Source organism: Gasterosteus aculeatus, chromosome 6 (assembly GCF_964276395.1).
Source record: "Gasterosteus aculeatus chromosome 6, fGasAcu3.hap1.1, whole genome shotgun sequence".
NCBI classification, from domain to species: domain Eukaryota; kingdom Metazoa; phylum Chordata; class Actinopteri; order Perciformes; family Gasterosteidae; genus Gasterosteus; species Gasterosteus aculeatus.
Window position 1 is genome coordinate 15689533 of NC_135693.1, and position 17276 is coordinate 15706808.

The window sequence follows — 17276 nt, forward strand, 5'->3', positions numbered from 1 at the left end:
CGTATGGTAAGAAACTGTAATCCAATATACAACATACCGTAACATACCGTAAATTACGGTAGGGCACTGTAAATAAAACGGTAAGTTACTAGCGTCGACTGACAGTAAATTGCAGTTAATTCACAGTAAAATTTGTTCAAGTTTACGGTAACATACAGTAATCCATTTTACGGTAACATAGTATAAAAACCATTTACGGTATTATACCATAAAACAACAGTAAATTCCTGGCGTCCTTGCTGCCAGTAAAATACCGTTAATTTACGGTGAAATTTTTTCAGAGTGTGTCGCTCTTGACATTATCACATAATCAGCATGAGCAGTTATCAGCTCATGTGGAGAAAAACCGCATGTGATCCGAGCCCTTTGAGGGAACACACAAAATGCATCTTCTCGACTTCCCTCTCATGACCTTTCCATCACGCTCATCGATCCTCACATTGAAATATTACGAGTGGCAGATGCACAAAGATGATGACCGATAAATATATGAAATACCCAAATTACAGTACTGGTTGTATGCTTACATCAGCTAAGAAGAAGTGCTTTAACAATACTTATGTAGATTTTTGATGTGAAAAGCACCAATCCATGAGACGTGCATCGCAAAACGCGGTGTGATTTCTGTCAGCCGAAAGCCGCTCGCTGTCAGTGTGTAATACTTTTCAAATAATTCATGCAAAGTTAACATGCAGATTTACTGCAATTAGGCTTTCCTAGTGCTGTATGGCAGGTGTGCGCGTGTGTGTGTGTGCGTGTGTAATTTGTGTGTGAGGGGGGGAGAGAGAGAGAGCAGAGTTTTGGTGCCCCCCTGTGTTAACCGTAGGAAAATAGTCCGAACGATCAGTGGTTACTCTCACGCTGCAGAAGCACATTGACGGAGTGGAACTATACAAATAAACAATAAAAGGAGCAAATAGTCTCAAATAGTCATTATTCTTGAAAAATTATAAATAATTTGATGTTATAAACAATGATGTAGCTCACATTGTGTCTAATGATTTGAGATCAAATGTAAATGGGATGTATAAGGAAATGAATACAGTAGATAAATACACCAATTAAATAATTAACCTTTCGCATGCCAGGAAATATTATTGGTGTCAAATGTAGCATAACCATCTCGCTTGCTGTCTGCAGCCAAAATGATTGCCCATTAAAAAGAAATTACAGAGACGTTTATTTCTTTATGTAGAAAATAGATTTAGCCTTTTAACCACTTCTACGGCCTGAAACACAGTCTCAACCTACTCTTGTCTGATCCAAAGCCATGTGCTGCTGTTTCACCTGACATCTCATTTTAAATCACCCATGACTTTTAAAATTGAATTTTCATCCCTTAGGGAGGAGAAAAAGATTAAGATAAGGAAGAAAATAACCAAGAAGTCCTTGATCATTCCTTACGGACACATTCACATAAATGTCCACTAACTCACAGATAACATCACAGAATAACGACATATATAAAATGCACAGTAGACCCATTATAATACGAATATGTTAGAAAACCAGTTACCCATAAAACAACTCTTCAATTACTGAAGCGCTTTGATGTAATGCGTGAGTTTAAATATGCAGTATATATTATTCACTGGATTATAACCTGAGGATGCATGTGCTCTTATATGAATAGCGACCTTCTAAACTTCACACTGTGGCTATCCTCTTCAGACCGGTTTTATTTAATGACTTGAATGGACAGATGTTTTGTTCTTCATGCAAAACGTTTGACTTCAACCAATGCAGCATAATCGCGATCGAACGAATACTGTGGCGTTTTCGGGCTTTGTCGCGCACGCTGGTCGTGCAACGTGACCCTCTGCACATTGCAGAACCTTCACGTGGAGCCTCGGCAGTGCATCTTCTCACAGAGCGGCGGCGGCGGCAGCAGCGCGCCTGCGCAGTGCATCCAGGGGCTCGGCGGCGTTCGGTGCTGAAGTGGGGCGGATGGCAGAAAAACAGCCGGCGATGGACCTTTCACCGCAGGATTCCCGCTTACCATGTCGCTAAATAAGCACCGGGACGTCGCGTTTATCGCACCCGCCACCCCGGGGACACCGACGGCCCGACGCGAAGCGGTAAGATGCTGGTTGTCGCGCGCTAATGCTCCGCGCGGAGCGGGGGCTAGCTGACGTTAGCACGGGGCTAGCTGCCGTCACTGCTGCTGCTTCTCAGCTGCCACCTCCTCCTCCTCCACCTCCACCACCACCACCACCGCCTCCTCCTTCCAGCTGCCGAGAGATAGCGTACCTCTGGCTGTTGGCTAACGCTAGCGAAGAGAAAGTGGCTGGTGTTTGAGTTCTAGAAAGAAGAAGAAAAAGAAAAGAAAAAAACAGAAAATTCGCTGCGACGGTCCTCTGCGTGCAGCCCCCCGCCCCTCTCTCCCTCTCTCCCCCTCTCTCTCTAATCCGGTTAACACCCCCTGGTTGTCAGCTGGGAGGGGGGTCTCCTCTCCCTTCACCCCCCCCCGCACCCTGCAGGAGGGGGGGGGTCGGGGGTCCCAGCGTTGCACTGAGGGTCCGATGAGCGGACTCTGTTTACCCGGTGAAACGCGCGGGCCCAGCGGACGCTCTCCGCCTCCTTCTCCCGGTCAGTCAGGCAGGAGGCCACGCACGAGTTGTGTTGCTTGACGTTGGTCGCGAGAGGCCAGGTTGTGTTGTTGTTGTTGTTGTTGTTGCCCACGACATCCTGCGAGACTTCCTCACGTGCGCGTCGGGCGAAGATGTGTGAGTCAGAGTCAACATGGCTGCTGTGTGTGTGTGTGTGTGTGTGTGTGTGTGTGTGTGTGTGTGTGTGTGTTCCTATGATGTTGTGTGACATCATGTGAAAACATTCAGACTGATCGTGGTTATTGATGATGGTTTTATATGCTGGACTGCAATAAACAATTCATTTTATTATCCATCAATTAGCCAGTTGTTGCCTGTTTAGGGTTATGGGCAAGAGTGAAAGATCCAAGGTGACATCTTCAAATACTTTTTTTCTGAGAAATGGTCCAGTTTAATTACTTACTATCTAATTACTTCAGTCTCCGGATTATTTTTCTGTCAATGTCTTGATTAACTTATTTCACTCAGCGTGCTGCTAAAGTGACTGGTGTCCATCTTCTCCTGGCACAACGCACAACTACAATTTCTGCTTCTCGACATCAAAGGGACAATACGTCGTGTCCACGCAACTGAAGACAAAAATATGTGAAATGTAAGTGGGGTAAAACAGAAACATAGCAGTCAATGAACCTTCAATAAAACAGTTTAATATGATTTTCCAGCGTTGATGTTCCACATGCAAACACTTCTGCCGTTGTGAGGCAAGCAAGTCGTTCTGAACAGTAATTCCTGCGTGAGAACATGCGGCGTGACGGCGACCCGGGAAGCGCCGTCGCCTTCGGGCTCTCAGTCAGTTTGCGTCAGCGACCAAATCTGGCTAACGGCCTCTGACTGTGATTGACTGGTGGGGTCGTGACACCACCGATGAGCTTAATCCTTCAGAGCTGTCAGAGCTGCTCGTGATGATGATGATGATGATGATGATACTGCATTTGGTTTATTTCCTGATACTTCGTCCGGTTTTGACAAGCATGTCACAGCCGAGTCAGTTGATACGTTGGGCAATAAGAACATCTTAAATAACTAAAAACAAAGAATGTTTTATTTTTTGGTTAAACAGTCAAACTAATTGTTTTAGCGCCTTAAAAACTGACTGACGTCATTTGTCCAGCAGAGCGCACTGCCAAGTTTGTTCTTCAACTTTAAAGTACTGCATTTTTATTTACATAGCCGGGATAAAATAATCCCGTTGTGACTGTTTTGCCCTCGTTTTTTCTTCTCAGATGCTGCATCTTCAACGCTCCCTGTAGTCTCGAATCCACAAATGAGCCTTTCACCGACATCCTAGGCAGCCTAGGAGGGGACGGCGAGTGAAACGCGAGAGGAGCAGGGGAGGCGAGGAGAGGAAGCGCTCGCGCCTCAGAGCCGCTCTCGTGTCCCATTTTGTGCCGCTCCATCAGGGATGGTGAGACCAGTAACCCCTCTTCTTTCCAGCGAGCCGATCAGAAGCCCAGACCAGCCGGTCACTCCGTAACCGCGCGCCATGACCGCTCGGTCTGACCTGTTTGTAGGGAATCACTAATTCATTGTGAGTTTAAATCGGACATGTTGTCATTAAGCTGATCGATGAGACCGTGGAGCTTCGGAATGAGAGACAGCGGAGAGGGACGTCGTGATTTGTGTTTAAAATCAAGCGGATGAAGACAAAAGAAACATGTCTGACCAAGAGCTGGTTTAAGTGTCATCCACGAGGCGCAAAATGTCTCCACAGTAAAAAAAAAAGCGAGCTTGTTCATTCTGGTACGACCGGTTAGCGATCGGCGGTTTTGGAGGTTCAAGGTTTTCTCTTTGGCTCTCTGTGCTCCCTGTGCCGCCCAATTATCAGATCAAAGGAGAAAACGAAAGGCAGCAGCACAGCAGCTCACTGTAGTCAACCTTTTACGTCGTGTCCCTTTAACACCAGTTGAACATTTTCAAAAAGTAGCTTTTCCTACGTCTTTCAATCACATCTCAGTGGATGAAATGTTCCCTCGTCGTCAACTCCACAACAGCTGATTGTTGGCAAACTGCATCCGCTGAGGGAGACCATGGGATGGACACGTGGACTCGGAGGATGACACGTCCCGCTGTGAGCAGTCGTTGCTAGATGTGCATAGAACGACGTATTGCTGATCGTACCCCTTTTTGTAAAGCCGTCGTAGTGTTTGTGTTCCTCATTGGCCAGTGAGTGCTGCTCAGTGAGGGTATGAATGAACAAACTTGTGTCCAGCACACAGTGTTGTCGGGATTAGACGGATTGATAGGAGGACGTTTTGTGTTAATGAATAAAATCGGCCTACTTTTTAAACAGATCTTGTTGCTAGTTTGTTGTTTTTGTGTGTGTGTGTGCGTGTGTCATCACATCCAGGATGTATTTGTAATTCCACTCTATATTTGCATGTCACCTCGCTGTCGTTTGCATCCAACGGCACTGTTTTTCCACGGCTGCCGTCTGGTCGCTGAACAGCTGACGGCCGCTCTGACCGCCGGCGACATTTGCATACTGGGCAGGTCGCCCCGGCCTAAACCGCTGCGTGCTGCACCGCCGCCGTGGTCGACGGCGTGGGCGCGCGTAGACAGGACGAGAGAGGTGGCTCCCCCGCCTGATAATCAAAAGTTAACCGATATTTGGATAATTAAGTATTTGATTTGAGCCATGGCTTTGCAGGTAAGATGTGCTGGACTGCAGTTCGTTAATGTGCTTTTTTTTTTACATTTCACCGCCCGGTCAAATTAAGCTTAAGTGCCTCAAATGGCGGAGATCATTATCATCTTTTCCATGGGAGATAGATTTATTCTGACATCTGCTTCCTGGCTGATATTCATAGTGTTTCCTGGTGTAGATTTTTCCTGTTATAGTTAAAAAGGGGTAAAGGGGTTTTTACGGGCTTATTTAGGTCCTTAAAAGCCAGCCGAGTGTAATCTTCTGCTCGAACAAACCACAACTATCGTGTGTGCGGACAAAAACGTCTGTGGACTTTTCTCTCGCGCACATTTAAGTGTCAGAGAAACAAATCACATCACTTTTTAATCTATTTTTTAAACAGGAGATGCTGGTCCACTGCTGCCTCTGTCAGTTCATTGGTATCTTCATTATGTGACTTTGTGCGATCCGAGCTAACTCACAACACAAAGAAGCTGACTGACTGAAGTGTAACCACCATCTACACTAAAGAGGTTCACACTTGTTTTATCCGAGAACTTGCTTCATTTAGTCTCTTCTTTTGTCTTCGTGTACCTTTTCGAATACCTTTCTTTATAAACTCTTCTCCGGAAGGTCTGCTCTGAGATGGCCTGTGAAAGAAATGTGGTGCTCCTTCTGCAAAGGTCGTTCTCACGCAATGGGGACACTCGGGCTCGTGAATGGCTCGTCCCGCTGGGCGGTTTTCCGTGGGTCGCTGGACGCCCAGATACCCAAACGTGTGTGCATGAGCGTTGAAAAGGAGTTTCACGCTACGTCCCCTGTACGCTTTGGTTGTCCCTGCTTCGATCCTCGTCTCCTGCCTCAGCAAAGGGTGTCGCGCATTCTAAATCGACGGCCAGTCAGTTCATTTGTGTGCGTACTCGCGATCACTTGTGAGTGTGTATGTGTGTGTGTGTGTGTGCGTAATTTGTCGACCCCGTTCCCCCTGAATGTGTAGTATCCGTCAAAGCCGAGACAAAGACGCGGATGGTGCCAGAAACGCTCGAACCGTACAAGGAAGTGAATCCTCTCTCTCTCTCTCTCTTATGGCGCATTGCCAGCGAGCCAAAAGTCAAACATGCACGCTCTCTGTAGCATGACTGTTATTGTTAATGCGATGGGCATTTAACAGAATTGGGTTTTCTGTGTGTTTCCCGTCACGTAGCCCCGGAGTGTGAGCGGAGTGGAGATGAGAAAAAGGCAGGCGGCGCACATCGAGGCCCCCCCCCAGGCCCCCGGACAGCCCCGACCCAACACCTGCTGCCTCTGCTGGTGCGGCTGCTGCAAGTGTCTCTGGTGAGAAAGTACTACACAACACTGGGACACTTGTCTGATAACACTCAGCTCCGTCTAGTGCTTCATTATTTGGTATTTTGGTTCTGAAATACCGACATAATCCATATTTTTTATAGATCATTTGGAGCTTTACAAAAATTAGGGCTTTCAGGCTACAACATGGGGGGTATGATGTCGTCTGGTGACTTTCAAAAAGTCTTTTGCAGCCGGAAACTCCAAAAAAAAAAAAACTTTTTAAGACAGAGATGCATGTGATGCAATAACCAGTTAATCTGATGCTGCGTTTAAAAATAGAGCAGATGCTTGGAAGCAAGGGCGGAAGAAAAAATGTTACCACCCGGCCAAAGCAATGTCTGAATTACCCTTATTTACCTTATTTTACGGGTTATTTTTTAACAAAACACAATACAAGCTGGGATGGATCATGTCATTTATGATGAATTCCAATAAATAACATCAAATTATCACCTGACTCCACATCTAGAATGTTGTTTTTGTATGTTTTCCGGTCTCATCTTGGTTGTGGACAATGTTGGTGCTTTCAATTACAGCGAACCGTCTGATTAATCCAGAAAAAAATTGTCCTGCCCTACATTTTCAAATTACAGAGAAAAAAATACACACAACGCAAAATGTCTCATTTGTGCAAATGCTCAATGCATTTTCCTGCCCCTGAGCAAGGCACCAAGCCCCCGTAACTCGCTGTGGAGCTCCTGTCGCTGCCTCTCTGTGGCTCCACTCTGAGAGCAGTGAATGAAACATTGTTTTCAGGCGCTGAATGGTGAATGTGCTGCTTCTCTCACACCCCTTCAGATGAAGTGGTGGCAGCTTGTGGACCGGGCCTCCGCAGTGACTCCCATTCAAACACTGCTGTCGGATTTTTTCGACTAAAAACCTAAATAAAGTGGCATCTACCTGGAGCCTGAAAGTTTTATTTTGGCTAAATCGTATAAAACATTGTGTAGTACCACTCACTTACGTCTCCAGCCTTGATGTGGAGTGCACGGCTGAAAGGTAGAAAGCTCCTCGCTGGTGTCGTTACGGTCGTGGGTTTTTCATTTATTCTTTGTCCTCACTCGTTTTTATTTTACATCCGACACTGTCACGGAAAAAGGTTGTGCTTCCAGTATATTAAAAGCATCAATATCACACCAGTGTTTCCGAATCGTCAGCAGGGCCTCCAACTTGTTCCCGCCGAGCTGACATTTCAACCGGCTCTGCGTCCGCCAGAGGACGGGATTACAGAACGCGTCGCTAATCCATTGAGGATTCTTTTTTTTTTGAGGACCTTTTTCTTTCATTTTTTTACTATTCTGATACATAACTCTCTACTTTCTCTCCCTACTTTCTAACCCCCCCACCCCCCTCATATCCGCCCTCACACAAGGCCCTTATCTAGTCGGGGTGCCTTCTCTTTCCGTCCACACATCACATGCAAAACAGCTGCGAGGAACAGCCGGTATATTTAGCCGTATTGCGAAGGGAGCCCGCGGGCCCCGGCTAGCTTAGCCTATTACTCCCGCACAATGGGGGACTTTGACAAGAGACGGCCAGAGGAAGCAAAGAGCCTCCACGGTGTGTGACAAAAATAGACGGCTCAGAGCGCGCTGCATTGTCGACGCGGCATGTGAGGCCGAGCTGCGACCGACAGAGCGGCTACCGCGTGCGTTTCCAGTGTTTACATAAAGCTCCTCACTGTGTGGACCCTCGAGTTGTTTCAAGCTCGCACCGATGCTTCCGAGTTTCATCGATGGCCGGAGGAGATGAACTCTGACGCATCTGCACGTTGTTTTCTTGATGCGTTGTTGAGGATTACTGTCACACAAATAGAGTCGACCCTTCGCAGTGAGAAGCTGTGGCTGGATCGGTGTAAACGTGCTTGAAAATGACAATGATCCCATGTTTTCCCAATCATTTTCTATTGGTACAATAATTGATTGATTAACAAATTGTTTCAGCTGTAGAACAGAGAGATTTGGATTAAAGACCCTACTAATACCTCTTAATAAATAACGCTCAGATATGGGGGTCCATCCATTTAGTATTTCACTAAACAAATTCACAGATATCAAACTTTCAGTGAGACAAATATCTCAGCCCTGAGACTTAATTGCCTCTGGAACTCTCCATCGACGAGTTCATCTCATACAAATTGTCAGAAGAAAGTCTGGACTTTAGTGTTGGCGAGATCAGTGATTCCTCGTCTCCTTTCCAGGAACGAAGACAGGATAGAGAGGAGTGAACGACAGACCTGCAAGATGGACAGCATTGAAGCTGTGGAAGAACAGTAAGTCCAGCCCTCGTCCCTCCTTGCATGTTTGTGTTATTCTGACTGTGTGTGTGTGTGTGTCACACAACCTTCACTTTGTGCAGACAACCCAGTCTCGACGAGGTGCTGTCGTGGGCTCGGAGCTTCGAGATGATGCTGCGCTCGCTGGAGGGCCGGGAGGTCTTCCGGGAGTTCCTGCGCTCGGAGTACAGCGAGGACAACCTGCTCTTCTGGTTGGCCTGCGAGGAGCTGAAAAAGGAGACGGATCCCGCGGTGGTGGAGGAGAAGTCCAGGATCATATACGAGGACTACGTGTCCATATTGTCACCCAAAGAGGTACGGCTGCGTGTGTGCTAGCGACGTGACTCCCCTGTAATATGTGTTTGTTATCAAATATTTGATGAAGAATCCTAATGACTTTGCATGTTAGCAAAGTTTTCTAACTTTGCAGTATTGCCAGTGGCAGAGGGAATAGTTTTTCAGTAAAACTATTAACGTTAAGTAAGTTCTGAATTAAAAATGTTAAGTGAGGAGTGAAAGAGGCTACAGCAGTGCAATGTGAATAAATCCAGTCGGCGTCTGTTTTAATATGGTGCCGGATAGTTTGATGAAGTATAATGCATCATATATTTTGCTCTACAGCTGAATTTGCGCCTAGAATAAAGAATAAAAACATTAGGTCAAAATATGTCATGGCCTTAACCTTAAACGGAATTACATAACCTCTCATATGTAAACATCCAAAGACATTTGTAGCTGTTTGCAGGCCGCAGCTTGTCCCCGGTGGGGGGGACGAGGCGGCAGACAGCAACACCACAGGCCGAGCGTTGAGTCCCCAGCATGTCAGGGTGCTAATTTAGCACTTTGCTAACTAGCTGTTTTCCAGGTGTTTGGAACATCTTTCCGCGTTGAGCCTGTGCGACGCTTTGACGAAGCCAGAATTTGTTTCCCTCCTTCCCAGGTGAGCCTGGACTCGCGGGTCCGAGAAGGAATCAACCAGAACCTGGCGGAGCCCAGCAACCTGATGTACGAGGAGGCCCAGTTCCAGATCTACACCCTGATGCACCGCGACTCCTTCCCACGTTTCCTCAACTCCTCCGTTTACAGAGACCTCCTGGCCAACAGGAGGCGCGCCTGCCTCGACACCTAGACTCCCCCCGCTCATCGCCATCGTACGCCAACGGGACTACTACTTAAACTTCAAAAATACTACTATGGTGCCAGAAGTCGGGTTTGAAAAAAAAATCTCTCCCTCTTTTTTGATTGAAAAGACTGAATGACATCCAAGACGGCTGGTTGTTTTTGTTTTTTTAATTTATATTTTTTAAGCAATTTATATCCAGTTCTCGACTGGAGCCAGGTCGGCCTTTGCTGGTCGGGTTTTTTTTGGTCCATTTAAGACCATTAATGCTGGCCAGTGATTGTTTTGCTAGCAATCTGTGCTGTTTGTTGACTGTGGAAGAGGACGCCTCCATGGGAACAGAGAGAGAGAGAGAGACTGGAATATTTAGACCTCATGCTTTCTTCTCTCATGAATATTCTCTCCCATTATTTCATAAGTCTGTCCCATTCCTCAGATGTGCACACGTTGGTTTTGAGCTTCTTTAACGCGACGCGTAGTCGCCGGTGGGAGTCGACGGCGTCGGCCCATTTCGACCAGTAGAAGCACCGGCTCTGCATGCGACTCTCTCTCTGCCAACAGTAGCATGACGATGTAAGCCGAGGACTGCAACCCCCTTTTTTGTGGATATGGAGATGTGTGAGGACAGGGGGACCCCGTGAAGGGAATAGTACACTTCTGCCACTTTGAAGCTTGCTGCCGTTTTTCTTTTGAAGAGATCGGATGGCTCCTGCAGAGAAGGCCGCGGCACCACCTCATCCACCCTGTCCATCCCCCCGTCCACCTGTCCACCCACCCGTCCCCCCCCCGTCCAAGCACTTTCCTTCTTTAGGATTCTTTAACTGGGAGAAGTAAGGGCTAGAATTGTGGTTGGGCAGCTACATGTATTATTACTACCCATGAACTTTAGACAAATCTCTCCTAGCGAGGAAATCACAATGCCTTTACGTGTAACAAAATGCGGCACAAGCGCTGCTGGAGGTTTTCTGGAAAGCAACAACAGTTTGTCCAACGATCCCCGTCTCTTTTCCCCCGTCCCTCCAACTCAGACCATCACAAGCACAGGTGCCCAACGTGGGGGGAGGAGGAGAGGGGGGAAACCCTGCCAACTCCAAATAGTCATCTACATTTTGAAGTTATTGCGTAAATTTTGAAGTTATTGCGTAGCAGAAGAGGGTTTCACCTTTTTTAGTGGTTTGTGAATGGATCCTAATGGAAAGCTGGTTCCGGATGCAGCAGGCACTGATCTAATTGAGAGGGGGGGTTAAGAAGCCCCCTGGCTTGTGTCTGTGAGGCATTAGCTTTTAGGAATGTAAGCGACACGACGGCCCCCCCAAAGTCGGGACGTCCCGGGGGGCACGGGGCCAAAACATGACGCTACGAGGGGAGATCCGACGGGAGCCGTCACCAGGCTTCGCGGCGCATGTGTGTTTCTCCAGCAGATGGAGTTTGGCGGGTGTTTGGTGGTCCTTCAGTTAACTACTGCCCATCAAAGACACTCTTTTTATTTTATTTTACCAGAGCTAGTGAAGAGGGTTGGTATAATAATGCTAACCTGCTACAGGGCTAGGCTAGCCCCCCTCACACAAAGGCTAACGAGGCGTCAGCATGCCTGAGCTCGCCACGCTAAGCCTCCGTCCCACTGCCGCCCCCATCGCACACTCTAGTTTTTCTAATTCCGACTTTGACAGCATGCGATGATAACGGCCATGGTACATGGTAGGGGAGGGGAGACATGTAAAAAAAATAAAAAATAAAAGGCGGGGGGGGGGGGGGGGGGGGGGTCTTGCCAAATGTCCCACTAACATTTTTTAAAAATGTCATGTCGTTTTTTTGACGACGTGAACATTTGAAGTGGCCTGTGGATGTGCAGTAGAAAGTGCATGAATGCAGTATGTGCTGTTTTGTTTAATTAACGGGACATGACGGATAGCCGGCCTCTGGTTTTGTGGCAGTATTAAGCTGTCGATGAAACCGTGCCGCTGCTCACTGATGAACGGAAGCATCCATGTTGCCATCTCCTTTAACTACCTGAAGTTCACGTGCCAAGTTTGGGTTGAGATTAAATTCAAGAGTTGACGGTGCGAGATGTCTAGCAAACTATTGGTGGTGATGGATCGGAGTCTTTTCGAAGCTGTGTCCCACCGTGTTAGGTTAGTTTTGAATTGTAAGAAGTTTATCTTATGAATAACCAACTGCAACACCTTTAAGAAAAAGGAAATTATTTTAATAACAATGCAATAGCAAGTTTTACACGATGACTTCAAGTGCAACAACACAATTATTACGTTTAATTTTCCTAGGAGTTTTCCTACAAACATATATTCACTCAGTGTTAAAATGCTAACGTGATGCCACAAAACCAGGCTTATATTAGTACTAAAGATTGAACTATTGGTTATAAATCGGTAAAATTGACACTGTAACGTGAAGAAGTCTAAACCAATAATGACCTTTGTGAAAATATATTATATTTAACCCACGGCAATACAGCGCTCACACACAGACCACACTGATACCCGTAAGGACTCGACTGATGCGCTTAGCCGCTGTGATGAGGAGCTTTGCATGCATGCGCTCAGTTGATCAGAGGCATGAGAATACAGCGTAATCAAGCAATTCTGAATCCGACGGATTTAGATGTCGTATTTGGACAACTTTATAACCTCTTTGACACAGTAGAAGCCCAACGAGGCTCTCCTGCAGACAGGCCCCACCTTTGCACGGCTACTAACACCGGAATGTTTCACCAACGTTATGAAATCATGGTGCAATTAAAGCAAGTTTACATTTATTAATTGTGAGATGTGTGTGTGTGTACCTCATAACCACAGGGCGCTAACCGTCCCCAGTGTGCCCAGTGCTGCCTCCAGGAGCACTTTTACAGGGTTTACAGGGAGGGCAGACACAGCCGCACCCCGCAGAGAGGACAGCCGTCGGTCCTTTCCTCTCGATTTATTGTGACTTTTACACAGGGGGGGGGGGGGATACGCCGTTGTTGATTTTTAATAACTGCATTACAAATGTAGATTTCACAAGCAATGATGTTGATGAAGTGGAGTAGTGTCATCGCTCAGAGTCTCCACGTGTTCCAAGTGGGCGGGTTTCTGAAACGTGGCTGTGGTTTTATTGACTGAATGAAGGTGGAGGAGCTGACGGGTCCTGATGGGGCGGAGGAGGATTGAGAAGCTTTGGCCTTACGGACACGTTTTTTTTTCTTCTTTTGTATAAAAACAACAACAACAAACGTCTCTGTAGGCTTTTCACTACCTCTCATGTTGGTTAATTTATTTCACATCTAGTTGTCGATGTAAAAGTTGTTTTTAGATCTACTTGAAGCCTAACACTGTAAACAAAAACGTGCACAGAAAAATGACCATGTATATGAGCAGAGCGGTTAAAGAGAGCTTGGCCTGGTCGACATTATTTGTTTGTGTGTATGTTTGGTTTCAATTGTGCTGAGCTGAACTAGATTTTGCATCTCTTTAAAGAATTCAGGAATCCACTGTCTAAGGGCTAATCCCATTTTTGCCTATGCAAATATGTTACTGTGGGGGGAGTTGGGAAAGGGCAAACTACCGTACCTTTCACCTGCTTTAGATGGACCATGGTTTACAATGCCCTTTGCGGATATTCTTCAGTCTTATTCAGCAAAAATGTACGCTTATTTTTGTTCCTATATAAATTATTTAGATGTATATCTATATATAGAGAGAGAGATATAGATATGACAAGTAATACAGAGAGAAATGGTATATGCCTTTGTGATGATAAAAAAGAAACATTGCTGAAAACAAATAAATGTGTTGTTGTCTGACATTATGTGGCTGTGTGCTGGAGTCTTGGTAAAATTATATTATAGACGACTGGAACTCAACTGACTGACTGTAAAGTTGACCGGCTGTCATGCTGCACCACTTGTAGCTGACCCTGTGCAGAATTTCGGTGGGGAAGGAGGGGAGTTATTTTATTTAAGAATCAACTTCATTGTGACTTCCCGTGAAAGATTATTGTTGTCCAGCCTCAGCCTGTGAGGCACAAACATTGTGTAAAAGTAGAACAACGAGCCCAGTGATGAACTCTGCGAAACGACCCACTAATGTCATTTTAAGGGCAGCATCTGAGCAAAGTTGGAGCCCGTGCACTGTCCGTATTGCACGCATGTCGCATCTGAAGATCAGTAATCCATTAATGAAATTAATAATTAGATCCGTATTGTGTTTCAGTGGACACTGCACAGTTGTCTGTTTGGATTTTAAATTAAATGTGAACAGCACCGCGTCGTCGGCAAACAGCAGCATCGTAGTTTTCTATTCTTCGACCTCTTGTTCTTTTTGTAGCCACATCAGAATCAGACTATCACTGTGTTAAATGAGTAGCGTTAAGCAGGAACACATCAGAGAAAGTGGGCTGACTTTTTTTTCTTAAAACACTCAACTAATGCAAGAAAAGTCAGTTATTCGTAACTTGCGAGACCCTTCCCCCCCCCGAGGGCCACTTTCAGCTTCTAGTAAAGGGTTGGTTTGGGTCTAATACTTGTTTATTTTAATTTTTACATAGAAGATTACAAGTGAGTCGGGAATGAGAATCGGAGGGATGACGTAGTGTAAATGCTAAAGAAACATTATCAAGTGACCCGCTTTGTGCCCCTCAGTTGGATTTGGTGCCTCTTTGAGCTCCACAACAGACCTCAAGATCTCTCTTTCCGTTCCTCTTCTCCCCCCCCCAACCCGTGTCTTTCCGTCCGTCTCACCTTCTCTCGCTGTACCATCTCACGTAAAACACAGCTCAACGCAGTCGGATCAGAGACGTTGTCGTCATACAACACAAGTGACACGGATGTTTCCTACTGACACCCTCGTACCGTCTCTTTTTCGTACGTCTCCCGGAGGTGTTTGTGCTCCTGTAGGAAAGAGATTATATTTGTGCAGGTACCTAGTTGAAGTTGGTTTCAACAGTTTTAGGCAATCACTTTTCTCTTTATTGATTTAGATGCCTAAGCCTCTTGGTTCTTGTCATGCCGTTGTAGTTGTCGAGAGATGATCGGCAGGTGACCATATAAAGAATTTTACTGTCACTTTATGCCAATGAAAAGAAAAAGTGATTTTTTTTCTATTGAGCATGCTTTTTGCTAAGTAAATGAAATAATTCAGTTATTTGCTATAAACGATACTGTATGAGTATGTATTCCAGTACTGCAGTATGCAGACAATTAAAAATATCCGAAACTCTTTTGAGAGGTTCATATTTTTCTTTTAGTATGTTTCACTAATAGTGGCGGTGTTAATTCTTGTTGCGAGTGAATTTCTGGAATAACAAAATGACCCTCGTTGTATTAACTACTAACCGATGGTGCATCCAAGGTCTCGTGAGTTGAGCTCTACTTTTTTACTATTTTCTTCCCTGGTTGCTTGACAACTATCGATGACAACTGAGATCCTAATTGTTTAATTCACATCAAGACTGGTAGAATAATATCCTTGTACAACGGCCAACAAGTGAAATGTATAATTCACCGTTTTTCGAATATGACCTCAAGCTTTCCGGTTAGCGGTGTTGAGATGAGAACGTGACAGTGTGCTGCCAACGGATCCGATCGGAGACGCAGAGCTCCCTCAGCTGTAGCTTTCAAATTACTCTCCAGGATTATCAGTCCAACACTTGTCACATCTAGCCTTGTTTTATCTGTAATTTATGACAGAGGTGGTAGAATTTCAACATCACTGAGCATTAAGTCATTTGTTGGCTACATTGTGAGAAACATTGATTGATGTTGGCTGTGCATGATAATACAAAACACGTGTGACTGTTGGCTGTGAGCACAGTAGAATTAAGATTAAAGACATATTTATTTAAGTCTTGTCCAGAAAATGTGGATTTCTTTGTCCTTCACCAATTTGCAGTAGCTTTGTAGCTTTTTAAAAAACTGCTTAACAAGAGTATGATGAGAGGTTCCAACTTTCATATTTGTGTGCTAACTGTGAAGCTACAAGCAGCAGTCGGTTTTGGTAGCTAATCTAGGACCAGCTAGCCGAGACCGCTTACGCGGCTCTGCCCAAATCTAAAGCTCACTAATTCAACTCTTTCGCTTAATGCGTACAAAAATAAACTTGTTCTGGTTGAATGTGGGGTAATGCGTCATCTCATAGCGGCTCGTGGATTCGTTTTGCTTGGCTAAGCTACCCGCCTGCCGGCTTCAGCTTCATATTTACTCTCACGGACCCGCCTGAGGTTTCTCATGTAACTCCCTACAAGGAAATTCCTCCCAAGAAATATCCCCAAAAAACATTTACGCTATGTAAGATAAGACAAGATCAAAGGAAAGAAAGTGAAAACAAGTAAGATTTTTATTCCCACACTAGTAAATGGAACTGCCCGAGAAAGTCCAGCAATGTGTCTATTGGGGATAAAATGTGCCAAAATGTTAATCCAATTTTTGTCCAGCGGTCATGAGAGTTGTCTGAATATAAAATCTGTTGTTCTGTTAGACACAAGATGTTCCTTACGAAACACGTTTTATTTGTTTCTTCAAGTTCCTGTGTCATCTCTCTGAATCATTCACATATAATCTACTTTGTTGAAATGTAACCAACAGACCTGAAGACTTTGTAAACTTTATCAGACCCAATGGAAATGGTTACAAAAAGAATCTGTTTATTATTTCTAACATGTTTTAATTTATTTTTTAATTCATTTTAATAACAGTTTTATTTCAGTCATTGTTTTTTATTTCTTTCTATCTCAAACTGTTCATAAAGCTCTTGCACCACATGAGTCACCGTCACATTAACAGCGTGTTATGTTGTGGTACATTTTGATCTACAGTTCAGTCTCTCTCTTTGTTTACACAGTGACATCTTGCATTAAGAGAAAAACACAATTTATGGTTACTGCCCTTGAATATCTGTAATTTAAATAGTGCTGCTAGAGAAAGAAATCTAAATGTAACAATTTACAATAAATACTCAATAGATTTTTGCCAAATGTGACTGTGTCTTTCTTCGACTGGAAGTGTGGAATATAATTAGTACTACCTGTGTTGACGCTGTACTGTGAGGGTGCTAATTTAGAGACACCTGCAACTCGACAAATAAAAAGGTTTGAGCACAAAAAAGTGGTGTAACTCTACGGGTCGTAAAGTGATGATCTGTTGACGGTTTGGTCCTCCATTTTTAAGCCTTTGCATGTCAATGGAATCTGACATGTGCTTTGTCATTTTGGCAAGTTTTGCAGCAGTTATTTCAAGTAAACAATTGTTGGTTTTATGGACATGTTAGCATACTAAATTTAACCGTCAGTGTGTCTTCCATCCATACTCCA

General features: G+C 44.9%; 1 protein-coding gene across 3 annotated transcripts; it reads left to right on the plus strand.

Moving 5' to 3' along the window:
- Window positions 1-1721: 1721 nt before the first annotated feature.
- Window positions 1722-16934, plus strand: rgs17 (regulator of G protein signaling 17). 3 transcript variants are annotated; one of them, XM_040177930.2, is made up of 6 exons: window positions 1722-2078; window positions 3833-4014; window positions 6437-6567; window positions 8783-8854; window positions 8941-9172; window positions 9798-16934. In XM_040177930.2, exons 2-6 carry the CDS (start codon window positions 4012-4014, stop codon window positions 9984-9986), a joined length of 627 nt encoding a protein of 208 aa, XP_040033864.2. In that variant the 5' UTR covers window positions 1722-2078; window positions 3833-4011; the 3' UTR covers window positions 9987-16934. The 3 variants fall into 3 exon arrangements, with proteins under 3 accessions (XP_040033864.2, XP_040033865.2, XP_077961094.1); XM_040177931.2 differs by having other exon boundaries at window positions 1868-2078; window positions 3833-4137; XM_078104968.1 differs by lacking the exons at window positions 1722-2078; window positions 3833-4014 and adding an exon at window positions 5130-5256.
- Window positions 16935-17276: the final 342 nt, after the last annotated feature.